The sequence below is a fragment of the Herpailurus yagouaroundi genome, unplaced genomic scaffold (assembly GCF_014898765.1).
Source record: "Herpailurus yagouaroundi ecotype Mexico unplaced genomic scaffold, PumYag 188, whole genome shotgun sequence".
NCBI classification, from domain to species: Eukaryota; Metazoa; Chordata; class Mammalia; order Carnivora; family Felidae; genus Herpailurus; species Herpailurus yagouaroundi.
Window position 1 is genome coordinate 27,130,766 of NW_024412419.1, and position 18,255 is coordinate 27,149,020.

The 18,255-nt window shown below is 45.5% G+C and overlaps 1 protein-coding gene across 6 annotated transcripts in view; it reads left to right on the top strand.

Moving 5' to 3' along the window:
* The first annotated feature begins 1,013 nt into the window (after nt 1-1,013).
* The window catches only part of LTBP1 (latent transforming growth factor beta binding protein 1), a 406,323-nt gene continuing 389,081 nt past the window's right edge, over nt 1,014-18,255 (top strand). For all 6 annotated transcript variants that reach the window (XM_040496475.1, XM_040496477.1, XM_040496480.1 and 3 more), the window contains exon 1: nt 1,014-1,165. In XM_040496475.1, the coding sequence (XP_040352409.1) occupies nt 1,030-1,165 (136 nt within the window). In that variant the 5' untranslated portion in view covers nt 1,014-1,029. The remainder of the gene's footprint in view (nt 1,166-18,255) is intronic.

Here is an 18,255-nt window from a genome sequence, read left to right on the forward strand (position 1 = left end):
AGTTTCTCCTCAAAGTCTCCGGGCTCCCCGCATTCTCCTCTGCCTGCCAGGGGTACGGGCACACCGTCCCTCCGCGCGCGCGCGCGCGCGCGCCGCCCGCGCCGGGACCCGCGGGGTCAGGGTCCCTCGGCGCCCGGCCGCGGGCGTCGTGCGCGGTGGGGCTGCCTTCTCCTCCCCCCGCCCGCCCGCGCCGCAGGCAGAGGAGAATGCGGGGAGCCCGGAGACTTTGAGGAGAAACTCAGAGTGCATTGTTTCTCAGCTGCGGGTAAACACAAAAGGCATTTCTGCCTGGGGCGTAACCTCCTGTGCGCGAACCCAACTACTCCTAGAAGACGGGCGTATACATGAAGTCACTACTGCTCACTCCCTTAGCATCAATTAAACTGCTCTTTGCAACTCAGTTTTAACTTTTTTTTCTAGCTAGAGAAGAAAAAAAAAAAAAAAAGTGGTGGAAGGGCCGGCTGTGAAGATACAGCTCCTGTTCTGCGGCCCAAAACTTTTCAGCATCCTAGATTGTGGGCTTGGGCTTCCGTGCACCTGTGGGGTCGCCTTTCCCCAGGGCAGGGTGTCTGTGCATTGACAGAATTTTCGGTTGGAAAGTTTCTGTTACTGGCGCTCATAAACATCCTTCCTGCCCCTCTCCCCATTTAATCACAGGTTGGGGGTGTGGGGGTAACTTGTTTTGCCTATCTGGTTCTTTTCTTCAGGGGTACTTTCCAGGCATTGTGATCTCCCCTGTGTTTGGACACTTCTCCCTAAAACTCAGATTCGGTTTAAGTTGTGGGTCAGATAATATACAAAATACACTTGGCTCTACTTTGGGGGTTAAGAAATTCATTTATGTGGACGCTGTTCTCCCTTCCTGTGTAATTCTATGTTACGCAGGCTTTTTGGTTCTCCCACCTTACCCTGATACACGGTCTTTACTCTTCTATCCGGGCAGCTTTGGCTTGGGCATGCTGCGAATGGCTTAGGACTCTGCAAGCCAGGGGAGTGTGGACACAGGAGGCTGAGCTTGCAGGGACCCATATGAGCTTGGGTTTTCTGGAAGAGTACACTGCTACTGTGGACTCAGGGGTCTTGCTTTGTTTCAGGGTCAATGTCTGTGGAGGGCAGTGCTGCCATGGCTGGAGTAAGGCCCCTGGCTCCCAGAGGTGCACCAAACGTAAGTTTCCATGCTGGCTGTGGCTGGCACAGTGGGCAAAGGGGGGCTGTCCACATGGGGAGGGAGGCTCCCCCAGGGGTCACACGAAGGGGCTCATGCTGCCCTCGAGACATTATGTATGCAAGACATTATCTGCAGCCTTCATTACCACTCATGAGTCACAGTAATGATAGTGTATCAGTGCCAGCGGCAATGTATTGTAGAGAACTCTGCCGTGCACCCAAGGTTCCCCTGCACCCACCCGCCTCAGTATTAATCACTGTCACACCTATGGATCAGGAGCTAGGAAAAAATTTCCGTTGGAGAATGTGCTATTTGCCAAACCAGTACAGTGAACTCAAGCTTGGATATTGACAGATGAAAAACATTTTTCGGTTGATGGCCAGAGGGGGATGGGAGATAGGTGGCCTTGTTCTGAAATAAAACATTAGCAGTTTCTAAAGCTTTCTGAAAGCAGCAACAAGAATCCTCCCATCTTTGAGGCCTGATTGTTTTCCAGGAGGCAGTGTCTTCACAGTTCTTCAGAACTGACAGGTGTGGTCTCCTTCAGTGCCCCTTCAATTAATACACATCTTTTTTTTTTTTTAATTTTTTAAATGTTTGTTTATTTATTTATTTTTTTAAAAATTTTTTTCAACGTTTATTTATTTTTGGGACAGAGAGAGACAGAGCATGAACGGGGGAGGGGCAGAGAGAGAGGGAGACACAGAATCGGAAATAGGCTCCAGGCTCTGAGCCATCAGCCGAGAGCCTGACGCGGGGCTCGAACTCACGGACTGCGAGATTGTGACCTGGCTGAAGTTGGACGCTTAACCGACTGTGCCACCCAGGCGCCCCAATCAATGTTTGTTTATTTTTGAGAGAGAGAGTGCGAGTGGGGGAGGGGGCAGAGAGGGAGGGAGACACAGAATTGGAAGCAGGTTCCAGAATTCAAGCTGTCAACACAGAGCCAGCCGGATGCAGGGCTCAGGGCTTGAACTCACGAACCATGAGATCATGACTTGAGCTGAAGTGGGAGGGACATTTAACCGACTGAGACACCCAGGCGCCCCCACCAATTAATACACATCTTAGCAATGTTTTAGAAACACCCATTATTGGTACATGCAGGTTTGAGAACACCAGAACACATTTCCCCGATGCGCTGTAAAGTTGAGGACTCAGTTAAAATGTATTTCGAGGCTCCTCTGGACGAGTTGCCTCATTCTGTTGCTAACTGGAAATTAAAAAAAAAAAAAAAAAAATCTTCCACTCAGAAAGAGTATATCCTTCTAAGGTTTCTCTGCATGGAGCTTGAGCCATAAACATTGCGGATTGGAATCATCCCCAATTTTAGCTGCTTCTTGGTATTCGGCATCATAAGTCAAGTTTAGCAATTTGTTTTGTGTACAGTTTGGGTATTAAAATCCTGATTTACTCTTGTAAATAATTTATATTAAAAATAAAGTCAGTTTGGATTTTAAAATATTGGAAAAAATTTCTAGTATGGTCATTCCAGTGACCTTGCTTATTAAAAAATACCTTTACTCATTGAAAGAAACAGGAGGACTCTGGCATGGTGGCTTGCATTTTCTAGAAAGGAATGTCCGGATAGGTTATGATTCGACTGTGATCAAGGAGTAATGGCAGGTAGGAACTGACTGTCCGCCTCTTGATTACTGAACGCAAACTACTGGCTCAGAAATGCTCAGGGTTGTAGGCATTCAGACTGTCATAATTTTTCACTTCTTAGATTACACTTGACAATAGTGTGTCAGCGTTTTCCTGAATTTATGATGACTCAGGTCAGATTATACACCCTTTCCTCCCTTCGGTACCTCCTTCCACTCAAAACCTGATATGATATGGTTTGCCTATAACCCATCCATGACAGCACTGTTATAGTGGGATGTTGCTGTGTAAAGATTAAAAATACAGGGCAGGATTTTATAGACAGTGGGTGGGTGCTCCACCTTGATGCCTGTTAAAGAGCATGCACCAAGATTGGAAGATGTTTAGTTGGCAAATGATGCAATATGGTGCCTTTTCTGGAAAGGTTGTCTGAGGATTTGGGGATCCAGAGATGTTCTGGAATGTGCAAAGATGCTCAAGCAGGAAATCTTGAGGAACCACTTCATGAACTTCCTGCTTGTCCAGGCAAGTGAGGCAAGAATATGTTTGTGCCTAGGTTTGACCGGGTTTGCCCTTTGGTCACCCAGAAAGAGAGAAGTTACAGAAGGCTCTGGGTCAGAGCAGTGACTGCAGGGTCCCAGAGGAGGTTGCTACATTGATTTAGTCTCACAATACGCGTAACAAATACCTCTGGCTTTTGGTTCCAGTTCTCTTTCCAGTTCCTAGAGGAACAGCGCCGGGAGTCTAAGCAAGGCAGCATCACTTTCTTTTTTGATGATGGTTCAGCATTCGAAAAACTGGCCTTCCTAAACTGCCTGATCTGACAAATGAATTCGGGCCCAAGTGCTGGAAACTTAATGACTCCTTTCAGGAATCATTTTAAAAGTGATGCTGGGGTGGGCCAGTGTCCAGCCCAAAGTCATGTATGCATTAGGTGGATATGTTCCAATGGGAGACTTGTTTTGTGTATGTGGGAGAGCCAGAGAGATGAAGGAGCCTTCCTCATTCAGATGGGATGACTAGAGTTACCATTGTGCTGTGAAATTTGTGTCCATGGCTGAGCAGTGGGCTACTGGAAAAGCCCCTGGCCCTGAGTTCAAATCCTGAAGCCTTGACTAGATGTGGGGCCTTAAGGGATTCACTTGACCTCTCTGAGCCTATATTTTCCGATCCGGAAATGAATGTGCTAAACCCTTGCCCACTTTGTCAGATTATTTCAGGTGTCAAGGTGAAAAAGAATGGGTGTAAAAGCCTTGATAAAACCAGAGAGATTCTTAGTTTATTATTGGATTAAGTCAAGTAAATTTTGTCTCATTTATCTGTTACTTGGTCTTCTTTTTTTCCTATGTGTTTCCCCAGCTGCTGTTGTCAGTCTCCTTTTTAAATAACGTAATTTGGATCCCCTTTAAAAAAATTTTTTTTTGACATTTATTCATTTTTGAGAGGCAGAGAGACAGAGCACAAGTGGGGGAGGGACAGAGAGAGAGGGAGACACAGAATCTGAAGCAGGTTCCAGGCTCTGAGGTGTCAGCACAGAGCTCGACTTGGGGCTCTAACTCATGAGCCGCGAGGTCATGACCTGAGCCAAAGCTGGATGCTTAACTGACTGAGCCACCCAGGTGCCCCTGGATCCCTTTTTATATTATAGCTTTAAAGTAGTTTAGGGTTGGGGAGAGGGAGAATGGGGAGATGTTGATCAAGGGGTACAAAGTGTCAGTCACACAAGATTAGTAAGTTCTGGGGATCTAATGTACAGCAAGGTGACTGTAGTTAAGAGTACTGTGTTGTCTACTTGAAATTTGCTCCGAGAGTAGATCTTAAAGTGTTCTTACTCCCTATACAGTGTCAACTATGTGAAGTGATAGCTATATTAATTAGCTTGATTGTGGTGATTATTTCACAACGTATGTGTGTATCAAAACATCCTCATATATCATTAGTATGTACAATTTTTGTCAGTTCCTCAATGAAGATGAGAGTGGACAGAGAATGCATGAAAAAGCCAGTCACTCCCATGCTGTCCTGCCTTTGATTACCAAGAAAAAAGAAAGTAGTTTGCGTTGTTCTTAATTATTTATTTATTTATTATTTTAAAAAAGTTTATTTACTTGTTTTGAGAGAGAGAGAGAGAGTGCACAGGGGAGAGGCAGAGAGAGAGAGAATCCCAAGCAGGCTCTGCATTGTCAGCATAGAGCCAGATGTGGGGCTTGAACCCACAAACTATGAGATCATGACCTGAGCTGAAATCGGGAGTCAGTCAGGTGCCTAACTGAATGAGCCACCCAGGTGCCCCCTGAATGATTTATTTTAATAGAACTTTGAAATACACTAAGTATTAGATTATTTGCATGCCTCTAGTTCTGTTAGGATAAAACGTGCTATGTAGAAGTAAAAATACTCCTTCAAGGTATATATAAATGGAAAAATTGCTGACACCCATTTTGTGACTGTAACTACTTCAGTAAATACTAGTGAACTCTGGATTGCAAAAAAATTGATTTGTAGTCTTTTTCCTCTCTACTTATTTGCTGAGATTGAAAAATTGCTCTTGGGTATGCTTTATTTTACTTACGAACACAAATACCAATGGTATATCTATATGAAGTTCTCCCTTAAGGTAGTAGTCATAAAATGCAAATGCACATTTAAATGTACCACCCAGATTGTCTCCTAATTGTCATTATATTTTGAGGATAATCGATAGGGTTTAGTTGAAGAATTTCAATTTATATAGATCATGTCCAGTTGTTACCAAAAATATTTCTGCATAAGAGATCAGTTGTGTTTATCGTGTTCCATTCGCTTAATCCAGTGAAGAAAATAAGATGCCCTTCCAGCCAGACTCCGTTGTTTTTCGTTGATTGACATTTAATTTAAATGGGGCACAGGCAAATGCTTCTGAAGACTGGAGATTTTGTGAGCCTTCTGTTGCATATCATATACGCAACAGGCATGCCTTTGTTGGGGCAGGGAACGCGTATGTGCACCCGCAAAGGTGGCCTTGGGGGGCTCTAGTCTAGAGATGCCCAGTTGTGTGTTAATGCTGCTTTGCTAGACAGCCTGTGTGTGTGCATCTCTAGAAGTTGAAAGCGTAGCACGGGATAGGTCACTTTAGTTCTTAACACTGAGTGACGGTTGATAGCGAGTGTCTGTTTTGTGCAAAGGAGATGGCACCACATTTGTTCTCTTTCCAAAGAGTTTGCATTTATAGGAGAGCTGTGCAGCCTAGAAACCTTGTCTTGTGCTTCGGGCATTCAGTGCCTCCTGTGTTCTGTTTTTGCCTCTTTGCACTTTCACATTTTCTTCCTCTGTCCAAACAGAACCTACCTCTTCTTGGTTCTTGCAGTCTTTTTGTCCCCTGCTCAGGGGAAGTGCGGGCTACAGAAAGACCCAGTCCGTGGGCTCCGCTTTAAAGAGGAGACTGGACTGGGAGCAGAGGACCTAAAGGAGTCTGGGCGAGATGCGGGCAAGGCCAGGTTGGCAGAATGAGGAGGACGGAAGAGGAAAGAGGGCAGGTTGGAGTCGGGTGCTGGTGCCTGGCACACTGAAGCCCCTCCGTAAATGCATGGATGGTTCTTTCATTTCTTTAACGGATATCTGTTTAGCTTTAACATGTGCCAGGTTCTATGAATAGAGGAGAGAAGCAGCCAGCTGTAGGGAGTACAGGGTCTGTTTTTACTCACTTAACTCATGGCACATCAAATGACTTGTTCTCTCCTTAGCAAGAAACAGAAAAATCGATATTCCATTGCTTTTCCATTGGCATTCAGCCCACACTGCTTTGGAAAAAAAACCCTGACAAAACCAAACCTAGAAGTGTTCCTTAATGATAGGCAGAGGAGACAGCTCTGTGTACCCTTGGTGTTCAGAGATGCGGTAGATGGCATCGTCCAGGAGGGAATAATGTGGCCGGAGTTCAGATGGCCAAGAGGGCTTTTCAGGCTGTCTCTCGTCCCTTTTGGCTCCGTGTGACCCTAGCCAAGCTTGGGAGTCGGGCCCAGAATGATTACACATTTTTCGTATGCCTGCTATGGCCATTGACAGCTGCTTTGCCAATAGATCCGCAGTGAGGTTTACCATGGCAGCTGCTGGGAGCACGGGTGGGAGGGCCGGCTGGAAAATCTCGTCATGTGGCACAGACAGCCCCGAGAAAAGGGAGAGGGACCCAGAGGTCAAGTTCACACTGGGTCAAATATGTGTTCTCAACACTAGTTAAAACAAACATTTAGGAACCATAAATTCTGTGTTGCGATAGTACTTAAACCTTCATCATGAAGCCCTCCTCCAGCCCGTGGGCTGGCCCGAACACACCGCCTGCTCCTGCCTGGCCTGCTTTAGTGGAGTGTTTCTCTGCCCAGTGAACCCTTGGCCCTTAGGAAGCCTGACTTGTTGAAAGGACCTTTGGCAGTGTCGGGAGTTTGCTGTTGCTGACCCTGTTATTTGTTGTCTTGGATATTCCAAACATACTCAAACATGTTTGGGGAGCTCGAATTGAATTTTCCTGAAATGCAGATTTTGTTTCCAAGGCCTTCCTAGCAATGAACAGAATGACTTGGAGTGCTGGGGCTGTGTCCTCACTCTTAATACTGACCAGGATCGGAGCGCACGATGAGGAGCCACTGAGGGGGTGAAGGCCACAGCACGGTGCTTTCTAGTGGGCCGGGAGCTTATTCCTGATCTTCGCACCATGTGGGCTGGGGAGACAGGCATGGTTTATTACCACCTTTACAGGCAGGGGGCACTGCCCCTGCTTGGATCCCACCCCAGATCTTGTGGCTTTTTTTTTTTTTTTTCCTTAAAGTGTTATTTTATATTTGAGAGAGCAAGCAAGCGTGTGTGATCAGGGGAGGAGCAGACAGAGAGAGAGAGAGGGAGACACAGAATCTGAAGCAGACTCCAGGCTCTGTCTGAGCTGTCAGCCTGGAGCCTGACCCAGGGCTCGAACTCATGAACTGCAGGCTCATGACCTGAGCTGAAGTCGGATGCTTAACCGACTGAGCCACCCGGACGCCCCTTGTGGGCTCTGGATTCCTTGTTCTTTCTACCGCCCTAGGCTGCCTGGACATCCCGTGCTGCAGCCCCTCCTGACAGCTGGGTTAGCGATTGGCTCTTACAGCCTGAATTCACTTTGTGAGTTCTCCAGCTGTGTTAGTTTGCTAGGGCAGGCCGTAACAAAGTACCACAGACTGGTGGCTTAGAACAACAGAACATTATGGTGTCAGAGTTCTGGAGACCGGAAGTCCAAAATCAAGGCGTGGAAGGCATTGGTTCATTCTTCAGGGGCTGTGTGGGAAGGGTCTGTTCCAAGCTTCTCTCCTTAGCTTGAAGGCCTCCTTCTCCCTTTGCCCCTTCACATCATCTTCCTTCTTTGTCTGTTTTTGTGTCAAATGTCCTCTTTTTATTAGGACACCAGGATCCCCTAATGACCTCATTTTAACCGGATTCCCTCTGTGATGACTCTGAGTCCAAATAGGGTGCAAGTAAGGTCACATGCTAAGATACTGGGGATCTGGACTCCACATTTTTTTTAGGGGGTGGGAGGCTACAGTCAACTCATAAAGTAAGCCTAAAGATGCTGTGCACATGGGCTTGAGAGGTGGGCTACTCAAGGGTTGGGTCACCCCTGGGGACTCTGGGCATCCCTTGTAAGGACCCACAGATGGAAGCATGGGTAGGCGGAAGCTGACTTGGGTCCCTCCCGAACAGTCTAGGACTGTGGGTCTATTTTGGCTTCTTCCTTAACGCAGGCGCCCTGGCTGCTCCAGGGAGTGGGAGAGCTAGGGAATTGGCCCCTTGTGATTTTGGTTATGGCTGTGGCCATTTTTACTTGGTCTGTTTAAAAAGATTCTAGAGTGGTGGTTCCCAAGTGTGAATGTGCAGCTGATCCCAGGAGGAATTTGTGAAACTTTTTTTATTGAATCAGCATCTCTTGGGTTCTTAACAGGCGCCCCAGGTGATGCTGATGAAAGTGGGCCACATTTTGAGAAACGGTGACCCAGAAAGAACCCTCTCTTGGGCATGATTTATGACTGTTTGTGTGGGACCTTAAAGACCAAGCCCAACACTGAACAATTTAGAAACTTATCAAGGCAAGAGCCCTCTGGATATTGGTTTAGCTCAATTTTTTTTTTTTAATGTTTTATTTTTGAGAGAGAGAGCGAGCATGAGTGGTGGGGGGGAGGGGCAGAGAGAGAGGGAGACTCCAGGCTCCAGGCTCTGAGGTGTCAGCACAGGGCCCGATGCAGGGCTCGAACTTACAACCCGTGAGATCGTGACCTGAGCTGAAGTTGGAGGCTTAAATGACTGAGCCACACAGGTGCCCCGGTTTAGCTCAATTTTGAATAGTACATACAAAAATTGCTGCCTATAGGGTTATTCCATCTAGTTTTTCTTCAGTTGGTTGAATGTTTGATAAATATACATTGTTATAAGAGTCAGAAATATGTAAAATTATGAATGATATGTAGGTGTGCTTAAATGAAGTGTTTTTAAAAAAGGCTTAAAAACTTTCAAACACACTGGATGTTTTTTCCCACTAAATATTCTATTTTTAATGATAAAATATTTTAAATACACAAAAATCTAGAATAATAATGTATCCAACAGCTACTCATCAGGGTCATGTTTTTAAAAACTCCCTGATGTGGCCATTGAGTGCAATGATTACAGATAAGGGAGGGACTGTGGTCTTATCTTGTGCTAAATGTGTGTTTTACTAATGATGTTTCTTGTCTTGTTAGTGGAGAGAAAATAATCCATAATTTGCTAGTGTGGCACAAATTAGTTGCTTTGGTACTTGTGGAAGAACACATCAGAGGTGAATGTATTTGTATATGCTCATGTCTACCTATTAATTTGCCTTGCTTATCAAGGATATTGAGTGTTTCATATAGGCAAAGTGCATTGGATATGCAGAATCTGTGTACCTAAGACAATGCGGTTTCAAGAAGGAAATGCTACCTGTTACCCTTCGCCCTACTCCCCTCCCCAGCCTACCTGCCTTTTTTGCCTTCCTCCTTTTTCTCCCCTTACTGGGTCTGTATTTTGCTTGTTCTGAACAAGAAGGCAGTGTAGGTCAGTAGTTAGAAGTTCAGTCTTTGGAGTTAGGATACAGGGCTCCTGTCTGGATGGTAACACCTCCTCATGGTGACACCAGGGCGGGGTGGGGTGGGGTGGGGAGAAGGCTGGGTGTTCACAGCATTCATGGCACAGGTATGATAACGGAACCATCATTCAGAGGCTTGTTGGGGGCCACATGAAGTAATATGTGAATAGCGCATGCAGAGCAGGACTCCTGCCCAGCCATATTCACGTTCTCAGGGGCTCTCATTCTGCTTCTGCCCACCCCCTCCTGGGTGTCCCAGCCTTTCATACACTTCTGTGTGTGCTTCTCAGGTCCCCTGGTGAAAACCATGGCTCCCTCTTCCCCTCTCCCAGAGCACTGTCATTTCACTCTTTCTTGGCTCTGGGTATGAGTGGACCCGATGGGAGAGGTGTCTGTCTCCCTGTCAGCGTGGAGCAGGATTTTCTTTGTGTCCTCTCTCCCTCTCTCTCTCTCTCTTTTTTTTTTTTTTTAAAGTTTATTCATTTATTTTGAAAGAGACAGTGACAGCACCAATGGGGGAGGGGCAGAGAGAGGGAGAGAGAGAGGATTCCAGGCAGGTTCCACATTGGCGGCACAGAGCCCAACGTGGGGCTCGAACTCAGAAAACTGAGATCATGGCCTGAGCCAAAACCAAGAATTGGACGCTCAACTGACGGAGCCACCCAGGAGGAGCCCAATACAGCCACAGTGCAAACGCTGCCTGAATTGAATAGAGTTGAATTGCACTAGCATCTCTGATGTTGTTGTGTTGCAAATACTGTCCTCTAAATACTGTATAGAGAATTCTGTCTTCTTTGTTTACTCGTACTTTTTGGCACTGATTTCCATTTGGTTCTCTTTCCCCTTGTGCTTATTATCTTTGCCCAACAGACACTGCTTATTATGACAGCCTTTCAAGGGCACACCACCTTATTCTGTTTCTGCCAGCCCTTTTTCTGAAGGCCGCCCTGGCATGGCCCAAACTTTAAGACAACTTTTCCTTTCTCCCTGCCAATTTTAGAATCTTTCTGCTCAACATCATCTGATAGAGATTTGGGCCCAAGTAAAATGAATGTTGTATGATTTTCCCTGTAATTTTAGATCCCTGAATACTGCTCTTGGCCAGCTACTCTATTCCCTGTGGCTCTTTCACTGCACCACATTTGAGTAATATTGTTGGCACGGGTGTAAGTAAACAGTTTGCGAAATGTCGTGTTTTGTAAATTAGGAGATGGATGGGCTGGGTTTGGAATACATGCTGTTGGTTCTGCTGGACCAGAAGAGAGATGAGTGTGGTGGATGGATGGGAAGATGAATTTGCAGAAAGTGTTGCTGATCCAGAGCTGACGTGGTCCACTTTGCTGAGCTGATAGAATCAGTTATTCACAGGTGAGAACTACCTGGAAGGATGTATTTTGGTGATGAATGAAGAGAAATTCCTCACAGAGGAGATAGTTCCTCAGAGGTGAGAACAGCTAGCACAGAGACCCTAGGGGACAGATCTGGCCTGGTACAGGGACCTAGGAGTGAGTGAGGGCCAGAATGATAGGCCATCAGGGGGCTACAGCTCTATCCCAGTCAGGTATCGTAGGCTGTGTAAGGCCACAGATAACACAGGGGACTTATAAATGCAAGTGGATTTTATTGTTAAGGAATGAAACACAAGACAGATTTGTTTTTTGCAGGCCTTCTTTGAAGGCATGGACAAAGAATGGTTTCGATTGAAAATTCAGTCACCTTTATTGCTGGTTTTTTTTTTTTTTTTATTGATGAGAAAAACTGCACATACAACAATGAAGTATCCAAGGCCAGGTACACAAATGATCATTGTAGCCTGTCCGCCTGCACTGTGCCCAGATTGCCAGACCAGCCCTGTGTTCTGGTAGACAAAGGTGACAGACGCTTTCTCCAGAGCCACAGGCCAAGATTTAGGATGAAAGCTTGAGGGTTAAAAAAAGAAAAGCCTCTGGTTGCTGCTGTGTTAAGAGGCAGATTAGCGGGGACCCTCATATGGTTCTAAATAAAAATAAAATGTTAAATCCTTTAAAAATGAAAGCTAAGAATCCCTCTCTGGTCACCATGGAAAATTCCAGAGAGCAGTTAGGAAATGTTAAATTCAGAGCATAAAACTTTTGGAATACACCTGAATGCTGTTCTGAGGTTTTGTTCAACTCCGCCCTCTGCCGCCCCATCTAATTTCACAGATTGTGGGGCGAGCCTGAGGTAGGCACAAAGGCCACATCTTCTGGGCCTTTTGGGTAGTCACTCAGTGACTCTGTGCGATTTTGTTCCTGTTTGTAAATAAGGTTAATAGCACTCATTGGCTACACCTCCCATTTTGTGGTAAATATCCAATAAAATGAGGTTCATGACGATGCTTCTCAAAAGAGCTATAGAAACATGTGTTGATTTATTAATAAGGTTTTGTGAAATGTTTTCAGCGGGCGAATTTCCTTCTATAATGTGTTGGTATATTTCTTGTCTTGAAAAGTAGAATGCTGAATGTATTCCAGTGGGTTTTGATGATTACGGGTCTGTGTCTCAGGTCTTTATATGGCTGGTGCCATTATGCCGATGGTTTATGGTCTCTGGGGGAATGGGCTGCAAGTTGGTTTGAAAGTAAACAAAAATACCTAAATCCTCACTTTAATCCCTGCCCCCTCCCCCCCACAGGTGACTTGGTTTATCCTCCTAAAAGTAGAGGGTAGGCGAAGACCAGAATCCTTCCAAGAGGGCTATGTTTCTTTCTTAACTGTGATAGTGAAAAGGTTATGTTAAGTTAGTCTAAAATTTCCTAGTAATTAGAGGTGAAATAATACAGACAGTAAGTACATTAAAGGCAGGGACCCTGGTTTTGTTTTACTTTTTATCCATTAGGAAGTTGGCATACACATCAGTTCTCTGTATACAGTAGACCCCGCAGTAAGGTTTCCTGATTAATAAGCATTACAAGTCACATTTATTTCTGAGGGAAAGACCAGCTGAAATTCATTCAAATCAGTGGCTACTGGGATGATGTTATTAAGCACTTCCTTTTGTATGAGAGAATGTATATTGCAGCACATCTTCCGGTGGAACCATTTTTAATGCTCAGTTTGAGCGTTAGAGGCTCTTTCTTTGGTACAGTTGCCCCATTCTGTCCAACAGTATAGACTGCTTGAATGGCACTTCATAAACCTAGAGGCTCTCAAAGTGTGGTCCCTAAATCAGGGATTGCAGCATCACCTGGGAACTTATTAGAAATGCAGATTCTCAGGCCCTATCCCAGACCCGCTGAATCAGAAACTAGGCATGGGGTCCAGCACTCTTTTTTTTTTTTTTTTAAGGTATATTTATTTATTTATTTAGAGACAGAGTGCGCAAGTAGGGGAGGAGCAGAGAGAGAGGATGAGACAGTCTCAAGCAGGCTCCGCACTGTCACTGAAGACCCTGATGGGGGGCCTGAAGTCATGAATTATGAGATCATGACCTGAGCCAAAGCCCAACGCTTAACCGACTGAGCCACCCGGGTGCTCCCCCCGCCCCCAGCATTCTGCGTTTTAATGAGCCTTCTAGGCAGTGCTGATGCAGGTATGGTTTGGGAACCATTGCTCTAGCTAAACCCACCCCTCCTCCTTTTCAGTATGCTGCCACACATCACATGTAGAGAGAGGAGGGGTGGAGGGAAATTGGTTCCCTTCAGTTCCAGGCATTAGGGGTTAGAAGCTTGTTTTCTCCTTCCTGAGGGCACGGAGCAGTCCCCTAGGCTCAGATGGGAACGTTGTAATCTGAGCCGTGCACGTTACCACACATTCTGTGTGCACGAGTGCTGAGGAGACCCAGGGAAGCCATTTTGCCATTCAGTGAATGTGAGTTTTGTACCTTTGGGACTTTCTGGTTCTGTCCTGTTCTAATGTGGAAGCCTTCACAAGCTGGAACTCCCAGGGGTGACCCCGTGGCCCTGGTTTTCACAAGCACCTAGGAACTGATCCACACGGAGGCTTGAGGATGCTGGGTTTAAGGTGGGTATACTGGGACAAAAGATGTGACAGGCCAGGAATGACGAGAAACATATTACCCAATTAATAAAAGTAACAGGAGTGAATGTGACATTTTGTTTTGGAGGCAGGTGCCATTACTCGTTTCCAAGGTAGTGCAAAAGTGAAACGAAGAGAAGCTCTTGTCCAGAACATGCCCTCAGCGTTGGCAGGGACAATGCTTTCTTGTGTGAGGATGAGGAAGTTCAGATGGAGAAGGGATGAGGTGGTGTTGCTTGGCCATTCCTTGGGGTCCTGCTGACTCAATCCTGCACGTAGCTGAAGGAATGCATCAGATGTTTGGAAACAGCCCAGTTAAGAATTTCAGCAATGACCCACACTTTATTAGATGTGTTTTTAGGAAAGGAATTGCCTGTTACAAGACTAGAAACCTTTGTAGAAAGAGCTGAAGAAAGAGTTGCTTTGGTTGTCCTGTGAAATAGGGAATTTTTTCCCCATTACGTATCTTTTTTCTTTCTGCAAAATAAATGAACACAAAGATACTTTACCTGGATATTGAAGAAAAAGCAGGTGTTTAAAAAATACCTATTTCCTTTCCAAGTAGAAAGATTTTTTGGGGAGGGGTGATGAGTAAGGCTTAGTTAAATCATCTGTTTTTGTGGTAATAGTTCTACCTGCTTAAAAGTAGATATTTTATCTTTTCCCAATGTGAGCAAATTTTTTGCGTGCTACTTTTGATAAAGCACCCAGATGTTTATCCTGTAGACAAAGCCACTATTGGATGCTGCTCTGTGGAGCTCACGGTCCAGTGGAAGGCCAATAGGACTACAGCACTAGGATTGTGGCTGATATGCCTTTGTCTAATTCTCTCCCATTGAGTCAGGGCAGAACCCGTAACTTCTAGTGAACAGAATATGGCGAAAGTGTTGGGATGTCACCTCCTTGGTTATGTTACGTTGTATAAGACTCCCTCTTAGCTGACTGGAGTGAGACATCTTGCTGGCTTGGAAAAAGCAACTGCCCATTGTATTTGTGGCTTGACTGTGGACCGAGCCACGTGGCAGGAAACTGGGCAGTCTGTCACTGGTAGGCAGGATGAAACTGGAGCCCTCAGTCCTACAGCCACAAGGAAATGAATTCCGCCAACAGCCTGAATGACTTTGGAAGTAGAGTCTTACTGAGCTGAGCCCCAGATGAAACTGCAGCCCGGTGGATCCTTGATTGTAGCTGCTTGAGACCCTGAAGCAGAGGACTCACCTATTCTGTGCTCAGACTGTTGACTCATAGAATCTGTGAGGTAATAAATGTATGTTGTTCCTCTTAATTTTTTTTTTTTTTTTTTGTTTAGAGAGAGAGAAGGTGCATGTGAGCAGGGGAGAGGGGCAAAGGGGGAGAGAGACAGAGAATGAGAGAGAGAGAGAGAGAGAGAGAGAGAGAGAGAGAATCCCAAGCAGGCTCCATGCTGTCAGTACACAGCCTGATGCAGGGCTTGATCCCATGAACTGTGAGCCAAAACAAGAATCAGATGCTCAACTGATTAAGCCACCCAGGCACCCCAAATGTGTGTTGTTCTAATCTCTTGAGATGGTGATGACTTCTTAGACATGAAAAGGAAATCAATACAAGGAAGAATGTGTAGATCCTAGAAGGGTGGCTCAGACCCAAGCATTATCCATCCATTCTAACAAGCACCTAGTGAAACCATTCTGTGTGTTGGATGCTTTCCAAGCCCCGGAAGTAGGAGATAGGAATAAAACACAGTTGTATCTTCTGGTAGCTCCCTGTCTGGAGCAGTTGGGGTTCAAAGGAGGGACACGGCTCTCCCTTGGGGAGAAATTAGAGTAAGAATTGTTTGAAATGGATTTTGAGTACAGATACAATTTGGACTTGGGAATCTGGTGGCAAGGCCATTCAGGTAATGGATGGTGCTGACTTCATAGTGTGGTTAGAAAAGGTGTTCTCCAGTTTGGAGGGCTTGGGTTTGCTTTAACCACAAAGCTTTACTGAAGATAAAAGAATGATAAGGTACAATCATGGATTAAAGTGATAAGCTCTGTGGCCAAAGTAGACAACATCAAATTTTAAGAACAATAAAATTACTGATCGTAACGTCTCTGATAATTCTTTCCCTGATAAGAAAGAACGTTCCCTGATAAGAACGTCTTCTGATAATTCAGTTGTATCATTGGATCGTAAAACCAGATTGTCAAAGTAGTCCTGAATAATTTTCTTCTAAGGCATTTGTTCTATGGTGATTTTTCCTTTCGAGGAGGATTTGAGGGTAACAGATGTTCTGTTTTTAGCTTTTAGCTGAGGGCACTCAAGGGAGGTCCATCAAAGACCCTCCCCAAGGATGACATTTACAACAAGTACTTACCATGTTTCAGGGCAGTGTCAGTGATAGGTGGCTCCATACACAGCCGTGAGTTCCTAAAGATGTCAGTCCAAAGAGGGCTGGTGTACCTTGTGTCCTGTGTACCCGGACAGGCACAGAACTGTCTGCTTCAGTGCTATTACTGTTGATCATCTCATTGTGCTGATATCACAAGTGGTTTTGTCGAGTCTTTTTTTGGGAGATTGGAATACATTTCACTTCCTCCTTCAATCTCTCTTGACATTTCTCATCACTCAGCTTGGTAGTAGAAAGCATGGCTTTGAAGGGCCTTCTGATTTTGTGATCTTGTGGAATCTTCCCTCCTCATGGGTTTTAGAAGGAGAGGAGACTGGCACATGGCTCAGCTTCACCTGTAGCAGTGGTCCTCACTTGTGGGGCCAGGGAGAGGGAATGGAAGGGACTTCCTCAGTCACGTCAAGTTTTCTGAGCCTCTCGTTTTGTAGGAGGGTGGTAAGGGCCAAGTGAGGAACCGACTTCCCAGGCTCTGTGGACGTTGATGGCCTGCCTTTACAAAAAGGGCTTTAAAAAATTCTGCCTAGTATTCCTTAGGGTTTGATAATAACGTGTAAGGCACATTTTAAACCTACTTGAAAGAACACTGCTATGCAAATATTGACAATAATTAGTCCTGTATTTTGGAGAGGAGAAATCACTTGAATGTTGTGAAAATAACACTGATTTAAGTATTGGTGTTAAACCAGTATTGTGAAAATAGCACTGATTTAAGTTTTGGTGTTAAACACAAAGCTGTTTTTAGCTGGATCTCAGAGTGCCCCTCTTTTTGTACAAGTGGTGTCCCCTGCGGATCTTTGGGTCTTCCAGTCCCAGGTGACACAGGGCCATGCACTGAGGCCTTGAGGTGCTTCACAAGGCTGACACATGATGGCTGCACAGATTACAGATTACTTTGGGTAGCCCCCACAACAAGCCAGTGATGAGCTACCATTTAACCTCCATTTTTGCAGATGAGAAAACAGGTTTGGAAGGGTTAGGTTCTTGCGGCAGGTCTCAGACCTAGATGGAGCCCCTCTTCATCTCTGCCTCAGAGAGGCCTTCAGTCTAAAGGCCATGGATGGCGCTTGGCCTAGTTTAGAGACCCTGCCATGCCTAGAGACATTTCTCTGGGAAATGTGCTACGGGTTCTCACTGGGATTATAGGGTTACACGTTCTTCCTTTCTCATGGAGTTGAGCGAGGTTTCCTTCCTTTAAGCAAACATGTATATAGTTGTCCCCAGAAACATGAAGAACTTTCTTAAGAGCTGGCCTTCTTGTTCATGGTTAAATGCCCTGGGGGGAGGCCTTCTTTCTCTCTAGGTTCCAGGCCTCAGTGGGGTGGCTGGGGCCCTGTACACGGGTGTGGAGATGTTTGGGGGACACCCTGTGTAACCCTCCAGGGACATTTCTTATTTCTTTTCTGGAAATCTCAGGGAAGATCTAGGTATTCTCTTTTCCAGCCCTTTGATGCCTGCTTCTGACTGGATTCTTTTCTCCTTCCCACACCTCTAAGCTTCTCTACCCATCTGTTTCTGAAAGAAATAGCTAATTTGAGACTTTCTGAGGGCATTTTCCACTATTAGTTGCAGGTGCAGAAAGATGCCTTCTTATTTCCTCTGACTAGTACATGGTAGGCACTCAAATATTTTTTGAATTAATTAATGAGTGAATCTTGCCCATCTTACCTTGTTGGGTCAGTTAGGTGAGTCTTGTAAACGTGGAAGATTGAATCATTCATCCATACCTTTGAGGGGATTCCAGACTCTCAGCAGCTGGGGCAGAGGATTAGCTAGGGCTTTTAGGATGATGTTGGGGAGGTGATGGATTGACTGGAGGATAGTGCAGAGGTGGCTAAGGTCAAATAGAGTGGGTGTCTGGAGGATTTGGTAGGAGAGAAGGTGGACCAGAAGTCATTTTAGGCAGGACCCTTTGGCTGTAAGTGAAAGATACACAGACCAGCTACAGGAAAAGCTGTTTACTGCCAGATAACCAGGGGTCCTAAGGTTTATGCTGGCTTCAGTCGTCATT